This window comes from Callorhinchus milii, unplaced genomic scaffold (assembly GCF_018977255.1).
Source record: "Callorhinchus milii isolate IMCB2004 unplaced genomic scaffold, IMCB_Cmil_1.0 Scaffold25, whole genome shotgun sequence".
NCBI lineage: Eukaryota > Metazoa > Chordata > Chondrichthyes > Chimaeriformes > Callorhinchidae > Callorhinchus > Callorhinchus milii.
Window position 1 is genome coordinate 5,371,998 of NW_024704766.1, and position 17,383 is coordinate 5,389,380.

Below are 17,383 nucleotides of genomic sequence, written 5' to 3' on the forward strand. Positions count from 1 at the left end.
CATGACCGAGACGAGCATTTGACATGCTGGGATCATGGGCTGAACCTGTAGGGGTTTGATATTACAGGCAGATTAACTCACTGTGACCTTTGAGCTAAACTTCATAAGTGTCATCGCTAGGTGGGGCTTTTTTTGATGGGGAGTGAGCGTCCTATAAATTTCTCTGCTCGGTGGTCTATAAAACGTCATTTATCACCTCAGCACTTTAATCTCGCGTTTTTCAACCAGTTTGAGATATCAGTTAAGAAAGCTGACGGGATGACAAAAAAAAGCCAGTGAAACTGTTAACCATCTGTACTTTTAGCATGACTTCTTATTAACATCGGGAACCGAAAATTTGTACCAGATTTCACCTTCTTAATGAGTGATTTCTACTCATTAGACTGTTAGCTGCTCTTGGTGTGAAACTGACGACCTGTATCTGTCAAAGTGCCCACATTCTAAAAGAATATTTAGATACCGGTCTCTCTTTCACCCAAAACAGGGGTTTGTTTAAGAATGGATATAGTTGGATTATTCCCTCTGGGTGTATTGTGATAGCTTTTTCCAGATGTTAAACACTCATTGAAAGTAAAATGACTGTTCCAAAATGCCTGACAAATAGTAATAATACTCCTGTCATTTGATACAGCGCCTTATCACGTCTTCGAGACATCACAAAGCGCTTCACAGAATACACTGTAAAGTGAATTGAATGTATATTTTGCAAAGCTATATTTATTAATGTCTACTGAAAGAGTTACAAGCGGCAAAACAACTTGATATAAGGTTTCTGTGCCTCTAGCTCCAGTGCTAACTAGGCTGGGGAGAATTGATGTTATGGGTTCAAGCCCTACATTGGGACTTTGATCTCAGTCTAGAACAACCTTTGCGGTTGGCCAACAAAATAAATGTTCTTGATTGAATTTTTTTTGCCTTCTGCTATAAATCAAAACATATTCAATCAAGAAAAAACTGAAAACCTAGTATTGATCGAAAATGGACCCACCTGTATGTGTGAATGTTCGGGGGATGGGGGGGGGGCGGTTCTTGATGGCCATGAGGGGGGTCACTTCTGACTCACGGGCCACAGATTGGCTACTATTGGTCTAAACTGACCCTCCAATGCAGTAATGGGGGACTGCTGCATTGTCTGAGGTACCGTCCTTTGGACGGGATGATAAATTCTCTGCTCCTTCATGGTCGACATTCACCACCAATCACATTTTGAGAAAGAGAAGGGAATTTCTACTGGTGTCTTGGCCAACCCTCCAATCCTTCAGTCTGAAACATACTGCCTGAAAGGATGGTAGAAGCAGATTCGATGTAGCTTTCAAAAGGGAACCAGATAGGTACTTACAAAGGAAACATTTGCAGGACTATGGGGTAAGAGCAGGGGAGTGGGACCAGTTGGAAAGAGCCGGCATAGGCACGAGGGGCCAAATGGCCTCCTGTGCTGTAAGATGCAACAACAACAACTTGCATTCCACCCCGGGCGACATCTCAGAGCGCTTGATTCTATGGTTCTATAAACTGGACATTACTTCAGGCCTTGCTTTCTGTGTGCAAACTGGTAGAGGGATTATTTATTTTTTAAAAAAATCCGTTGCAATTTGTCAGCGTTCCCTTTCTGTCTTGCAGGCGACGACGAGGACGCCCCGATGATCAACGGGTTTTCGGATGACGTGCCCATGGTCATAGCGTGAAAACCCTTACCGAGAACCAAACCGTGTGAGAGTTCTTAAAAAAAAATGCACTTTTCTGAGTTGCAATACATTATTTTTATATGGACCAAAATTAGACTTTTAATGCAAAGTGCTGTGATACCTGGGCAAGACAGACAGATGGATGGAGACGGTCCAGGCAAGGCACACAGGTGCAGTGCTGGGTCCCCGACCGCAGGTTTTTTTTGCACAGCTGCGCTCATGTGAAGCCTTCGGTCACAGTTAATTTTCAGGTTGCTTGCTTGGGTAATCAGTCGCAGGTGAAATACCTCTGTCTGATAGCCTATAGACTAGACTGCATTTTCTCGTGTGACATCTTGGTTCTAATCTGCGTTTTAACTCTTCCTCTCTCTCCTCTCCTCCCAACAACCAAATGCTCGCCAAAAAAAATCACGTTTATATTAAAAAAAATCAAATTATTGATGAAAGGCAAGGGCACGGATGCTCTATAAAGATTTTAAAATGAATCTTGACACTACATCCACAGCTACACATGTGACATCAGAGCGGATTGTATTGAATGGTTTATGGATGTGTAATTTTTTTTCTTAACTGCAGAGAGAACTTGACCCGATGTTAAATACGAAACCTGTGCTCATGGGTGTGTCCGTTGGGGTTGTTCCTTGTGTTGGGTGGTGCAATTGGACCGAATGCATTTTATCTTTTCTCTGTTTTATCTCTTTAATGCATGATCACACAACATTGGGTGGGGGGAGAACAATGAATTAGTAGCTACAAGGTGGGTAGTTGTAAGTACTGGCAGTAACAAGATGCAAATGTAATCATGAGACACTGTAATTTGTATGGTATCGTGGATGCCAGCAGTTGTCTCTCACCGTAAATGTGGAGTTTGGTGTATTGTGAAAGTTTGGTCCAAAATGAATACTGCTGAATGCCTATAAATACCATGTGAAACAGACAAACCATTCATTCAGTCTGAGGATGAAAACCTGTAATATTTAATGTCCTGTTATTAGCTAGAGAGAGAAGTGTTGAAGGAAAATCCATGATCTAAACTTATCATTGCTTGGCCAAGAAAGTGTATTCTTCCACTGTAAGTACTCTGTTTGTTCTATTCTGATAGACTAGTTGAAGGGTTGCTTGAAAATGGCTGATATCTACAATCTTATCTCCTTTACGCTAATCGTTAAGTGGAACAGATGACTAAAGAGCCCACAGTTTTCCTGCTAATCGATGGAAATGGAGTTGCATCATTTGTCTTTAAGACAGAAGTTGAGGGAGAAGAGTGAAGTAGTGTCAATACTTTTCCTAATAGTGCAATTCTGAGCCAGTTTGGGAAATGATGGATTCAGGGCAGAGCGCAGGATTCTCGTGTGCACATCGCTAAGTAACTCACAGCCACTCAACATTTTGTGAATAAATGGAATTTCTATTTGCAATTAGCCGACAGAATGGTAGATGAGGAGACCGATGTCTCTGCGAGTTGAACTTGCTACCACTCGGATTGCTTGTGTGATTGGAAGCAATGGCTTGTAATTCTTAATGCTGTTGCCTTATTTTACAATGTATTTTGCTGTTGCCATTAGACCATATATTTCCTTTAAGTCATATTACAACGGTCTATTTTAATATTAATTTTACTTGAGCACCAGGGACAATTATCTCTGGTTACATTTACTGCTGAAAAGAAATCAGTGTATCCCATCTGCAAAGCTGTTAAAGAAAAGTTTAATGTCTGGAATTTCTGCTTTGAAATGGTGTTCCATTGCAATTCAGTTTAACTCTTGGATTCCAAACTCCACGCTTCAAACTCCTCTTCCTTAACAATGGAATTAACTATCAAATAAGACATATATACAGTTTTGTTTTTAAAAGAAACACCGCCCTTTTTACACCTCCCAAACTTTTAGTAAGAGGAGGGAAAATCGTTTCAATTTGAATCGCTGCAGAGAGAGAGACTCGTTAAAATTCTATGGGTTAATATATTCTGAAATTGGTTTGCAGATAAATCTCATTTGCGATAGAATTAGCTTCTGTTACCATAGGTCACCTTGTTGAGTTTAGATTGTGATTTAGACTTGAGATGTATGTACGTACTTTGTGGGTTGGGACCAGTAGATTACATTCCTGTGTAAGTGGGATGCATGGAAATCTCATCTTGGTTTGGAGACTCTTAAGCACGGGGATGGGTTTCCGCATGTGTCAGACACCCAACTGACCCCCCAAAAAAGATTGAAATCAGATAAGCTGTGTTCTTGCCACCTTGTGCTTTGCGGTTGCTGAGGTTTGATGTTATGTAGGCCATCAGGAAAGTCTGAAACTTCAGCTTGGAATCCTGTTCCAGGGCTGTGATAGCTGTTGCCAGAGTCACATTCGGTGTCTGAACCTATTAAGGAAGGTGCGATTTGCCTTTATTTTCCTTGTTTACAAATTGGAGTTGTTTTCCCCCACATTTTGCACTGATAACCAACCCATGAGTCCTTGCCAACAATCCTCCAGATAAATTGGGAGTTCAGTTCATGGCCACACATGAGAACTTGCTCTGTGTAAAATCTGTCGCTGCTTGCCTACAAATACGCAGCGGCTCCACTCAACGACAATTCCTTGCCGAACGCTTTGGGATGGTTGGATCTTGTCGAGGCTGTAATCAAATGCAAGGATTATGAGGGCGGGGGAGGGGAGAGCTGTGAAATGTGTGGTAAAGATCTTAAACACAACACCTAATTGGCTTCTTAACTTGAACTTTTCCCACGATTTATTAATTTACCTCGATTTACCTTAACTGGAACTCAGAAGGGGCCCTCATATTGGATCAGTTTCTAGCATCTTGCAACGCATTTCCTTGAAATCGGGTGGGAGTAAGTGGTGATATAAAGGAGCAATGTCTCCAGATTTAGATATTTTAGTTTATAAACAAGGAGACATTGTATTAAATGCTCCATCAAGTGAAACCAGGGGCATTCATTCATTCCCAACTAACCAAATTGATTCATCTACATGCATTTTCCTAATTTAATCTGTTAGCAAACAAGCCTGACTCTAATCCCGACGTGTGCCATACTTGTAAATAAACAGTTCTGTAGTTAGGACCCTTCAGCAGATGATAAATATATTTCATGTTTAGTGTAAAGTAAGATGCCTTGCATCTTACTGATAGCGCAGCAGCAAAACCAGATGGTGGCAAGAAAAGGGATTCCTGTCCCACTCATGTAAGATATAATAATAATAATCCTTGCATTTTATATACCTCCTTTCATGTCAGGAGGACATCTCAAAGGCGCATCCCAGGACATTACTGCAAAGTGTAGAAACTGTATTTGTTGGCGAAAGCGGCAACCCATTTGCGCTTCTTAATGTCCCACAAACAGCTATGAACTAATTGAATGGCCAATTTTATCGGGGAGGGAAGGGGCGGTGGAGGGGTTAGCTTTCAGTGTGTATCCACAGCAATTTTTTAAGGCCAAAATTCTATGCTGGTTCTCTGGTAGGCAACCAGAGTTCGAGATTGAAACCTTATTCAGATCCCTCACATCTCGTTGTTGGAGCGAACTGGAATCTGGCTGTGCGGCGTTTTGTCAAAATGTGCATGTTCTGAAAGAAGCTTTGCTGTTTAGTGATGAAAGGGTTGACTCCGGCTTTGCAATCTCTAGCCAGGAAACCCAGTGCATGATTCTTTTCGTCGCCTTCTCTCGTGTTGTTCAAGTCGGATTACTTGGCGGTAACATTTTAAGAATCAGTCCTGTGTCATCAGTCATTATACAAAATAGAGCCATTTTAATTAACCTTTTATTGTTCCTTCTTATTTAAGTCACATGAATGTACAAGAATGCTGCTGGGCGCGTGGGTTGGAGCCCAGCAGAGCTGCTTACTTTTTAACGTAATGGTACCACTTTTGTTTTCCACATTTTAATTTTTTTTTTTGCCTTGAAACTGAAGTTCTTAAGAGAATGCTTCTAGCCTTGAAATCATTCTGCCACATCTGCCTTACTGAGCAAACTTTTCTTTTGGTGAGGTTCGTGCATTTGCTAACCTCTTGTTTTGACCCTCCCTCCTCCCTCCCTGTTTCGTTGAATTACGTACACAGGTACAAATGGTCTAGTGAGTTCTGCCAGCAAGCAAAAATAATTTCTCCGCTTGCTTCTTGTGTTTTTTTTTCCTTTTTTCGTCGATCATTATTGCTACATCTTGTGGGGTACGGAACTGCGTATCAAATTCCAAATTACGGATTGTTCAATACACAGTGTATAACGGGGGTGGGGGGGGTGTCTTTTGTATAAATGGAAAATACATTTTTAAAAAAAAAACTAATTGTAAATTTTGGGAAATAATGCTGTGGATATATTTTTGTTTGCTAGTATTGAATAACGGAAGCACAGTAGATTGTTTTGCATGGGGTAGGTGGATGGTATTTCTGTATATAATGAATACATGAAGGGACTTGTCAAGGATTATGTCTTCTTTAAAAAAAAAACTTTTGAATTAAAGCATAGCTGTGCCAGAAATAATTTAAGATACAAGGTACTACAGATGTCAGGTTAAGAATTTTCATGATATTTTACTTTGTCGTGCTGTGGGCCCTTTGCACTAATAGGATATTGTATAAGTTGTAGCAAACCTGTTTAATTCTTTAATTATACTTATTGCTGTACACTTTTGGAAGGGTGGTTATGTGCTTCGAACGTGGAAATTTTTTTGTATTAAAAAAAACCCACACACAACATCCTGTGTGCTTTTCACTTAATAAAGTTCACTTGGGTCAAAATTTTGGGAGTCTGAAAAGTTTTCTTTGTTGTTCAATATTTTCCGATTGTTTTTTATTCTCTTCTCTTCCCCTGCCCCCCCCCCAAAAAAAAAAACTCCTCAGACATGGGCAGCTACGGTTGCATCGCTCATACGTTTTTAATGATCCTTGTGTGATTATATGCCAATTGTTATATGGCAGGTTATTAATTATAATAATAATAATCCTTGCATTTGATACAGCGCCTCATAACATCGTCGAGACATCTCAAAGTGCTTCACAGAATTCACTTTACTGTAAAGCGAATTAATGGACTGCATATTTTGTGGGTGAAAATGCAGCAGCCGATTGCGCACAGCAGCGTCCCACAAACAGTCATTTCAAGGCCACTTGCGAGGGCCTTTGAAGGGAGGAGATATCAGATGGCCTTCGGCAGTGGGAACTGCAAACCAAGGAGTTTTCCCTCGGTATCCCACCTTTTTTTAAAAAAAATCTCCCTAAATACTGAGCGCGAAGCAGCGTTTCCCAGCTGACATCAACTAACTCAGCACAGACTGGATTTAACCTGTGACCTTCCTGATCTATATGGTCCAGACACTCACTGCTCAGACTTGTTTTTGTCTGACGTTTGGAACAGATGAAGGGAACTATTGTGGAGTGGGGGAGGGGACAGGTCCGTAGGGAAGCAAATCCCTTTGAGCAAAATGGCTCACTGAGTACAGGAAGGGAATCCAGTTTGTGTGTCTTTCTATCTCAGCGTTCATGATGTTCAGGTCCGTACACCTGAGCCAAGTTAACCATAACAACTTAATTAATTAACAACAACAACTTGCATTTATATAGCGGCTTCACCCGCGGCAGCATCTCTGAGCGAGTAGATTTTTAGACCAATGTTCTCCTATTACTTTATGACTGATAGTAATGTAAATATTACTAATCCTTTGAAGCAGGGGAGCTCTATCCCACTGGGGAGAAACATCCTCCACACCGCAGAGGTTTAATGAACAAATTTGCAAAAGATTCATTAAGTTACAATTTTCATCAATGCTTGTACCATAATAATAATAATCCTTGCATTTGATATAGCGCCATATCACATCTTTGAGACGACTCAAAGCGCTTCACAGAATATACTGTAAAGTGAATTGACTGTATATTTTGTAGGCGAAGGCCAGTTGCCACAGCAGTGTCCCACAAACAGTCGTGGATTGAGTGACCAAAGTTTTTTTTTTTGAAGGGATTATTACTCCCTGAAAAGTGATCTGCCAATCGACTAACAACCAGGTTCCTACTTACTGCTGGGTAAACCGGCATGTGGAGTATGGAAACTTGCCTAACATTTCGCCCTGCCCGGGAATCGAACCCAGGTCCTCTCTCTTACGAGGTGAGTGCTCTGACCACTACATTACAGGACGCCACCATCCACATACACAAAGCCAGGATTGGAAGTTCTGGCACATCTGGGATCAATGAGCCCTGGAATGTGAGGCTGCACCTTCAGAGGGGTGAAGGCAGCCCATTTTGATTTTTTTTTTTTAAGTCCAGTATTTGGGGGGAAAAAGGACTAAACTTTTATAAACTGGTTTCATATCCCGCTGGATGAGACTGACACCGTAACCCACTGACACAGCATTGCGAGCTTGTATTACCGGAACCTTTGAAATTCAATAGAACATTGTTTTTATATATGATGTGCCAAAAACATTCAGTTTGTTTGAATCTGAACTTGAAACCCTATCCACTAACATGCGCACAAGCGTGCGGATTGGATGGTTCCTTACTAGGGCTGTCCTTAAGTTTCCATTCCAAACGCTGTGCAAAGTTCAGACACACTTTACACCATAAAACATCTGCATCCCATTTGGTATTCCTTGTACCTCACTGTCCATTGTTTCAGCCAGAGTGATATTCAAGAATATGTTTCTGGCAGATTTCCACCCTTTTCCCCCCTCCCAACCCCCCAACCCCCTCATATATAACGCCTGTACACTGTTGGTGTCTTGCCATAAATGCACTTATAAATTAGACAGGCAATATCTAATGTTAGCAAAATTGGGCAGGCTTGCTAAGCACAATTGGTATTTGGCCATCCTGACAGATTTGTTTCATTAACGCAGCCTTTTAGCTTTTTTGCTTTAACCATTGATTTCTCAAGTAAGATTGCAGAGGGAGTTTCCTTTTCTCTTCAACGTGGCCTGTACAACAAGCGAGTTATATTGAGTGAGAACTGTTCTTAGATGAACGTGTGACGCATTCGATGATTTTACATTGCTTGCATGGAATTGGAGGCACCATGTTGGGTTCGAAGAAGAATCTATATCAACTGCCTGAACGGATGGATGGTCATTAAAGACCCCCTCACCTCATTTGGGAAACAGTTTGTGTGGAGCAGAGTCTTAGTGTGGGGCTCGAGCATATTACAGTCTTGACTAAAAGGTGGGAGCATGACCAACTGAGCCAAGGGGTGAGTCAGGGGGTTTGGAAATGGTGTGGCAATGCGGGAAGAAGCATAGACTGGAATCGTGCCTTTGTTAATTTCTCTGGAAACACAATAAAGGCAGCAGAGGCGGTTGGGTTTCTTTGTCATAAGGAAGCGGTCATTTTCTTTTCGGGGTCGAGCATCAAAACGTCTTATTCACCAGATGGTGAGTGCGCCTTGGCCTAACCAGCGAGGATTACTGCAGCTTCCAATCAGGCACATAGCTTTGGTTTGTTTGTGGTTTGAGATCAAAGAGACTCTGGGAGTCAGGAGACCGGGCCTCGCTGGGCAAGCCTTGAGAATTGATTGTTTCCGAACTTAATAGTAAAATTGGGGTTAAATGGGCAGCCTGGGCTTTGTGGGCGCAGACTGCTCTGAGTATTTAAGAGACAGGGGAAAGGCTTGGGATTTATTGGTACTTAATCTCATTTTAGTATGACAACAGGCGTGTTTGGGCATTAGATAGGAGAAGGGGATCAGGAGCGAGAGAGAGGAGAATAGATTCACACTCTTCTGAGAGCAGTGATTTAATAATCATTGCATTTGATACAGCACCTTAACATTTCGTCGAGACGTCTCAAAGCACTTCCCAGAATATATTGTGAAGTGAATTGACTGTATATTTTTGTGGGTGAAATGCGGCAGCCAATTTTGCACAGCAACGTCCCCACAAACAGTTGTGGATTGAGTGACCAAATAATTATTTTTTTTGAGGGATTATTACCCCCGGAAAAGCGATCCGCCAACCAGATTCCTACTTACTGCTGGGTAAACAGAGGTGGGGAGGTGTGTTGGGGGTGGGGGGTGGAGGGTTGTTGGGGGAGTTCTAATGTGATTGATGATTGATGCGTTCATGGCACGAGATTTCAAACCTGTCAAATAAAGTCACGCTCTCCGGCTTGAACTGTACTGTACTCCTAAACCAGGCAATCATTGCACAGAAAGTTCCTGGACTGAAATAAAACCATCTGGTGTGGGCTTTTTTTTTGTGTCCATGCCGTGGAATGTGACTGCTTTCTCACACCTGGTGTTGACATGGAGTACTCTTGAATCTAAAGGAACATCAAGCCGGTTCTGGTCTGCTCCCAACAACTCCGACCTCAGATGTGCGCCCACCCCCTCCCCCCCCCCACCCTCCCCTGACACACACATACCCTCACCTCTTCAACTGATTACAGTCCTTTATCCTTTGAAAATAAGAATAACAATTTAATAGGATTGCTGCAGAATTATAAGAAACGGTTGCTTATTTTATTTTATCTGCTTTATTGGATACTGTGGGGCCGACAGACAGAGAGTGAGAGAAGGTTTCCATGGCACTATTCTAAAAGGAAAAGCTTAACTTCCTGGTGTCCAGGCCAACAATTCCTCAGATTACCAAGTTAGTCATTCACTTTGTGGCTGTTTGTGTGAGACATTGCTCAAAGAGCAAACTGGCTCAAAGAGGGTTTTGTGCAGCGCAGGCAATTTCAGGACAGAAACCAGGAAGTATTTACTTACTCGAGTGTTTTTAACAACCGGGGGGTTTGGGTGGGATGGGGTGGGGGAGATTTGGTATTTAACACAGGGAGAACAAGGTGCTGGGCTCCTTTAAGAAATGGCCACGATGGGAAGACGATAGAGGAGGTATTTGTGGGATGATGAGATCAAACGAGCCAAAGAATCTTCATCCAAAACTTCTTGTGCTGTGGTGTGATTGACAGAAATAGCGGGAAATGGCTTGAGGTGTGTTTCTATAGGGATCCTGCAGATGGTAGTGTTGGTACTGATTCTCAGCACTGCAGTGCGCATATAGTCTCCAACCCAACTTGACGCCTTTTTTTATATATATATTTATATATTATAGACATACAGTAGATATATAAAGGCGATGAGAGGATTGATGGCTTCTCTCTCTGTCTCTGTGTTACATCAGTTTCCCTGACGCTCCGTCTACATTAAACCCCAGATTAAATTATCTCAAAGCATCTTCAAAGTCTCTCGCGCACACAACCCTTTTTAACAAGTGGCACGTTTTCGGGATTTTAAGGGAGCGAGCGATGCGTTTACTGTGAAAATGTCCGGCGGGTGTAACGTGCCTTTTTATTTTATATATACATATTTATGTATAATCCATATATATTAATTAAAAATGTGTTCCAAAATATAAAAAAAGATGCAGTTTTATTGCGAATCTACGGAAAAAGGTCTCCATTCACTCTTCCCTGATGTTTTCTAGTCATTAAACCAGGTTAAATGGAGGGAACAGGTTTTTCTTTGCAGACAAGCCCTGGGGCCACTATTTTGGCTTCCGCCTTGCCACAGAACAAAGGAGTGAGCGCAGTGACAAACATAATGGCACCCATAATGACATCCCATTAAAATTACATCAACTGAGCGTTTCCAGAAACAATTAAATCAAAGACAACCTCGGGCACTCATATCAGAGTTTTTTTTTACATTTTAGAAAAAATGTATATCTATATTTTATTTTTCACAACTCGTACTGTGTTTGCTTGGCTTTTAGGCAGATATCAGCCTGTGTTGTGTCCCCTCCCTGGTAGTATTTACCTGCAGGGTTGATTTTAAAGGTAAAGTAACGAGGATTTATTTTGGGGGCACAATCTTGGAAGAAACATGAGTGAATTGTAACGGTAATAAGTTTCCTGTCGGCTGGAATGGCAACGCTCTCTTAAAGGGGCACTGACTGGATTTTGCAATAATAACCCTCGTGTTTCATACAGCGTTTGTAACATCCTCAAATTGTTACCGCTGACAGAAAAACAGTCACTACACTTCCTAGTTTTGACCTGATATGTCCTGTGGAGTCCTGTAGCATATTGGTTTGAGCACTTGCCTCGTAAGCGAGAGGACCCGGGTTTGATTCCTGGGCAGAGTGAAAAGTTAGGCAAGTTCCCTTACTCCACACGCCTCTGTTTACCTCGCAGTAAGTAGGAGCCTGTTTGTTAGTCAATTGCCGGATTGGTTTCTGGGGGTAATAATTGGGTTAATAATAATCTAAATAAATTATAATAATTTGGTCACTCAATATATTCTGTGAAACACTTTGAGACGTCTCGAAGATGTGAAAAGGATCCACATCGTATGTGATTATTATGTTATAATTCATTACGATAAAATCATTGCAGTGCTTTGGGATGTCCTCCTGACATGAAAAGCGCTATACAAATGTAATTTGTTGTTGTTGTTATAAGTTTCAAAAGTGTGACAGTGCAGGGTATGTCACACTTTTGATAATAGAATAATAATAATAATTTTTGTCACTCAATCCACGACTGTTTGTGGGACGCTGCTGTGCGCAATTGGCTGCCGCACTTCGCCTACAAAATCCACAGTCAACTCCCCTTACAGTGTATTCTGTGAAGCGCTTTAAGACGTCTCAATAACTTGATAAGGCGCTGAGTCAAATGTATCATTATTATTATGGTTTGAGCATTAATGAGAATTGTAAATCTATTTCATGAATCTTTTGCAGTTTGTTCATTAAAACTTGTGCAATATGGAGGATGTTTTGCCCCAGTGAGATTCACACTACCTCAGAACCACCTAATCCTTCCCCATCATTATACCCTCTACTCCCCTTGCTCCCAGGCCCAGACTGTGTATGTACGTGGAGTGCATTACTGGACTGTGCAATCCAACCTTACGACACCCAGTGTGCTCGGAATAGTTATTAACTGTAATTGTGTTCCTCCCTGTCACATTTTTCCCTGGGAAATGGATGGTGAATAATTCAGCAGTTGTTTGGCTGTGCCTTCTCATCTATGTGTGCAGCAATGTGGGTATTCTTAGGAATATTAATGTGGAGGGATAGGTTGTCTGGGAGCCAGTCAGCCGGCTCAGGCTGGTTCTTAAAGAGGAAATTTCCTCCATCTGTATCCTATATAATCACGGAGAGGACAATGATGGGGAGTGACTGGGTGGCTCTGATACAGGTCTAGGTACCACTCTATATAAAGGATAAGCACCTAACCACCGCCGCCCCCTCCCTGCCCCCCAGCACACACAGATTCAAGTTAGGTAAGGTTAGTACCCAAAGAGTCTGTCTGTCTTCTGCAATAGTAATTTTTGCATTTGCTATCTCGCCTTATCACGTCGTCAAGATGGTGAAGCGCTTTGAGACGTCTCGATATAGCGCTAAGGCGCTATATCATATGCAAGGATTATTATTATTATTAAAAGACGTCTCAAAGCGTTTCACAGAATATACTGTAAAGTGAATTGATTGTATATTTTGTGGGCAATTTTGCACAGCAGTGTCCCACAAACAGCTGTGGATTGAATGACCAAATTATTTTTATTATTTATTTTTTTTGGAAGGGATTATTACTCCTGGGATGCGATCTGCCAATTGACTAACTGACTAACAGGTTCCTACTCACTGCTGGGTGAACAGTGGCGTGGAGTAAGGAAACTTGCCCAACATTTTGTCCTGCCAGGGAATCAAACCCAGGTCCTCTTGCTTGCAAGACCAGCACACTAACCACTACTCCGCAATAGGCTCGTCCAGCCAACATGTTGCTTCAACTCCAGAACCTGGTTGGATCCGATTCATCCCTTTGATCTCTGGGCGAGTTTGCCTTTTGCGTGGCTTGGGCTCATCATTACCGGCCAAACAGGATGTCCAATTTCCAATTGTAGGATTATTTGATTCGGTGACTAATCCTTGTGGTGAATGACAAAGGGGAGAGTCACTGCAGTCTTGGCCTGTTCATTGGCTTGTTATGCTATGGCATTTGGGGCTTTGATGAGGGTGGGACATTGTATTGCCAACCGGAGATGTGTTGAGCCTAGATGAAAGGGCTAAAGAACACATCATAGAAATTAAAAGTGTTTTCATGTTTATAGAGGGACGGATATCAAATCATTACATACTCATCACTCAAAACGTCGGCATCTTATACCTCAACCAACTTCCAACTGGTGCCTGCTTGGTTCAGTTGGGAGAATTCTCACCTCCTGGTCAGAAGGTTGTGAGTTCCACTTCATACGTCCTGGTGGAGTCATGTAGCTCAGTGGTTAGAGCACTCGTCTTGCAAACGAGAGGACCTGGGTTCAATTCCTGGCTGGGCAGGGCCAAACGTGGGGCAAGTTTTCTTACTTCACACACCTCTGTTTACCTACCAGTAAGTACGAACCCAATTTTTAGTCAATTGGTAGATCTCTTTACCGGGGTAATAATTCCTTCAAATAACTAAATAAATAAATAATTTGGTCACTCAATCCACGACTGCTTTTGGGACACTGCTGTGCACAATTGGCTGCCACGTTTCACTCACAAAATACACGGTACACTGTACAGTATAGTCTGGAGTGACTGTGTGATTTTGTGGATGAAACCAGGTATCTGCCGTTTCTCAAAACCGGCAGCGTTGTGGCTGTAGGACAAAGCAGAGTTGCACTGGGACATCAGTCTGGGCTGTGAAGCCGTAGGAACATAGGAGTTGGCCTTTCAGCCCCCTCAAACTCTGTTCCACCATTCTATTAGATCTTAGCTGATCGGTACCTCAACTCCAATCAAAAAAAAAAAAAATCAAGTCCTGCCGTGACCCACAACCTTGTGACCCACAGGCGAGAGCGCAGCCCGGCTGAGTCAAGCTGACACATCGAATGTTCTTAACACTTGATGCGAGTCTGAGTAATAACTGCACGGAAATCATGTGGGGTAGTCGGGTTGTGAGTATGTGAGTTGCTAGGTATGTGAGTCAGACTGGTTTACCTGATTAACCGTCTGCCTCGCCATCTGTCTCTCATCTCCCTCATTCCCAGCTCCATCTATGGAGAGCAACGCTCAACATCAAAAGGATTCGTTTACTTTTTTGTTGGGGTGGAGGGGGGGGGGGGAGGGAGGGTTAAAGAGAGGAGGGAAGAGAGGATGGGGGTGGGGGGGGGCAAAGCAAATGGTGCTGGCAGAAAATGAGTGTTGCAAAAACACTACAAACAGGGAGAGAGGTTGAGGTCAGTGAAATTCACAATCATAAGATTTCTTTCAGATAATATAATAATAATCCTTGCATTTGACCCAGCGCCTTATATCGTCGAGACGTCTCAAAGCACTTAATAGGATATACTGTAAAGTGCAGTGACTGTGTATTTTGCAGGTGAAATTGCGGCGGCAGGAGGAGGGAGTGGGGGTGTTGGAAGCGAATGCTTGCGCGTGTGCTGTGTGGGGGGGAGTGGGGGTTTGGGAAGGGGATAAAACATCACATACTCTTCCCAACATCAGAATGAAGGGTCATCGACCTGAAATATTAACTCACTTGCCTCTCTCCATAGATGCTGCCTGACCTGCTGTGTGTTCCCAGCAACTTCTGTTTCTTTGAGCTGTTGGCTTGGTATAATTACTCTAAAACATGCTGACGTCCAGAGAAAAAGGGAAAAGGGAAATTCCTGTGATCGTTCGATAGCGGCACAGCTCGTGTCAACGTGGACAGTCAGGAAATGAGTCCCACCATCAGGGGATAATAATTATAATAATAATCATTGCATTTGATACAGCGCCTTATCACGTCGTTGAGACGTCGCAAAGCGCTTCACAGAATATACTGTAAAGTGAATTGACTTTGCGTTCGTGGACGAAATCCGGCAGCCAATTGAGTACAGCGGCGTCCGCACAAACAGTCGTGGATTGAGTGACCAGATTATTATTTAAGAGAGGATGAGTTGAGTTGATGGGAATTTTGTTTTGGACAACCATTAGCCGGGTGTAACACATTTCGCCCACAAAAAAACACAGTCACTACACTTTACAGTATATTCTGTGAAGCGCTTTGAGACGTCTCAACGACGCGATAAGGCGCTGCACCAAATGCAAGGAATATCTTACTACTATTATTATTATTGTGTGGGACAAGCAGGAGCCCAGAGGCAGTCGAGTGGGGGTAGCGGATTGCGGGTTGGGGAGTAAGCAGGTCGGAGAGGTAGGGAGGTGCCAGGCCGTGAGGGGAGTCTTTCACAGAAAGCTTCTCAGATGCCATCGATGTGAAGTATCGCAATGTGGAGGCTGCTCTCTTCGACTCAATGGCCTCTTTTAAGTTTGTATCATCCTTATTAGGAGGTGGACTCATTGGTGGGGGGGGGGGGAGGCAGGGCATGTTGAAGGATGAGGCGTTGAGTTAGTTTGTCCGAGTGGCGCCGAGAGTACCTCTCCATGTAATCTCTTCTCATTCCAAATCCCGGCGTAACCTTCCTTGAGGCACGGAGAGGAGTTTCTTTCATCAGCTCATGTGTGATACTTATCCCTCAACTCTCCCCCTCCCCCCCACACACACATAGACAGCGCACACTCCCTCCCAACTGCCCCCATCACCACCACTCCCCCTCTCCGCCCGCAATTTCACCCACAAAATACATCCAGTCAATTCACTTTACAGTGTATTCTGTGAAGAGCTTTGTGGCCTCTCAAAGACGTGATCAGTTGCTGTATCAAATGCCAGGATTAATATTGTTATTATTAATAATAATGGATAAAAATGAATTAGTCGGTGAACGGAGTCTGAGGCTGATGCCAGTTACATTAGCGATGCCAGTCACATGTGGCGTTAACATATTTTGTGCGTTAGACCCCCCCCCCCACACACACACAGTGATTGTCATGTACCTCATAGCCCCCACCAACTCCACCCTTGCTCCCACACGTGTGACAATGTGTGTGCGTGTGTGAGTGTAGAGTCTAAGCGCTCTGGGGCGCTACTCTGCGTGTAGGGCGCCAAATAAATGCAAGCTGTTGTTGATGAGTTTGGGGTGGGGGGTGGGGGGGTGGGCTAGATCAGAACCAGAAGCCGGATTGAGCCTTGGCTTGGCCACCAACACAACAACAACAACAAAAACAACCCTCTTCGGTTGACGCTCCTGATAAATCACAATTATGCATTTCTGTACGTGTTATAATAATAATAATAATAATACTTGAATTTGATACAGCGCCTCATCACGTCTTCGAGGCATCTCAAAGCACTTCACAGGATATATATTGTGAAGTGAATTAACTGTATGCTTTCTGGGCGAAACTCGACAGCCAATTCTGCACAGCAGCGTCCCACAAACAGCCGTGGATTGAAGTGACCGAATTATTATTTATTTGAAGGGATTATTACACCCGGAAAAGCGATCTGCCAATCGACTAACAACCGGGTGCCTACTTACTGCCGGGTAAACAGACGTGTTGAGTAAGGAATCTTGTCGAAGGTTTCGCTGTGCCCGGGAATCGAACCCAGGCCCTGTTAGTTGCGAGGCGAGGGCTCTAACCACTGAACTACAGGATTCCACATAATCAAAGGCCTGAGCTTAGACCAGTGCTGTTAATTCTCCTCTCTCTCTCTCTCTCTATCTCGTTCTCTCTTTCTCTTGCCCAGCAAAACCCTATTCGAAATGAATGAAAATGAGGACGCTGGTCACAGCGAGAACAAGCCTGAGATTTCTCACAGAATTAAAGGATAAACCTCCTCTCTGCCAGGGCCTAGCCAGAGTTTAGATCTGTTCCCCCTTTTCAACGGTGAT

At 43.0% G+C, this 17,383-nt stretch overlaps 1 protein-coding gene across 1 annotated transcript in view; it reads left to right on the plus strand.

Moving 5' to 3' along the window:
* The window catches only part of sorl1 (sortilin-related receptor, L(DLR class) A repeats containing), a 66,803-nt gene extending 62,959 nt beyond the window's left edge, over positions 1-3,844 (plus strand). Inside the window, exon 49 of the mRNA XM_042343832.1 lies at positions 1,621-3,844. Coding sequence (XP_042199766.1) covers positions 1,621-1,685 — 65 coding nt within the window. The 3' untranslated portion in view covers positions 1,686-3,844. The remainder of the gene's footprint in view (positions 1-1,620) is intronic.
* Positions 3,845-17,383: the final 13,539 nt, after the last annotated feature.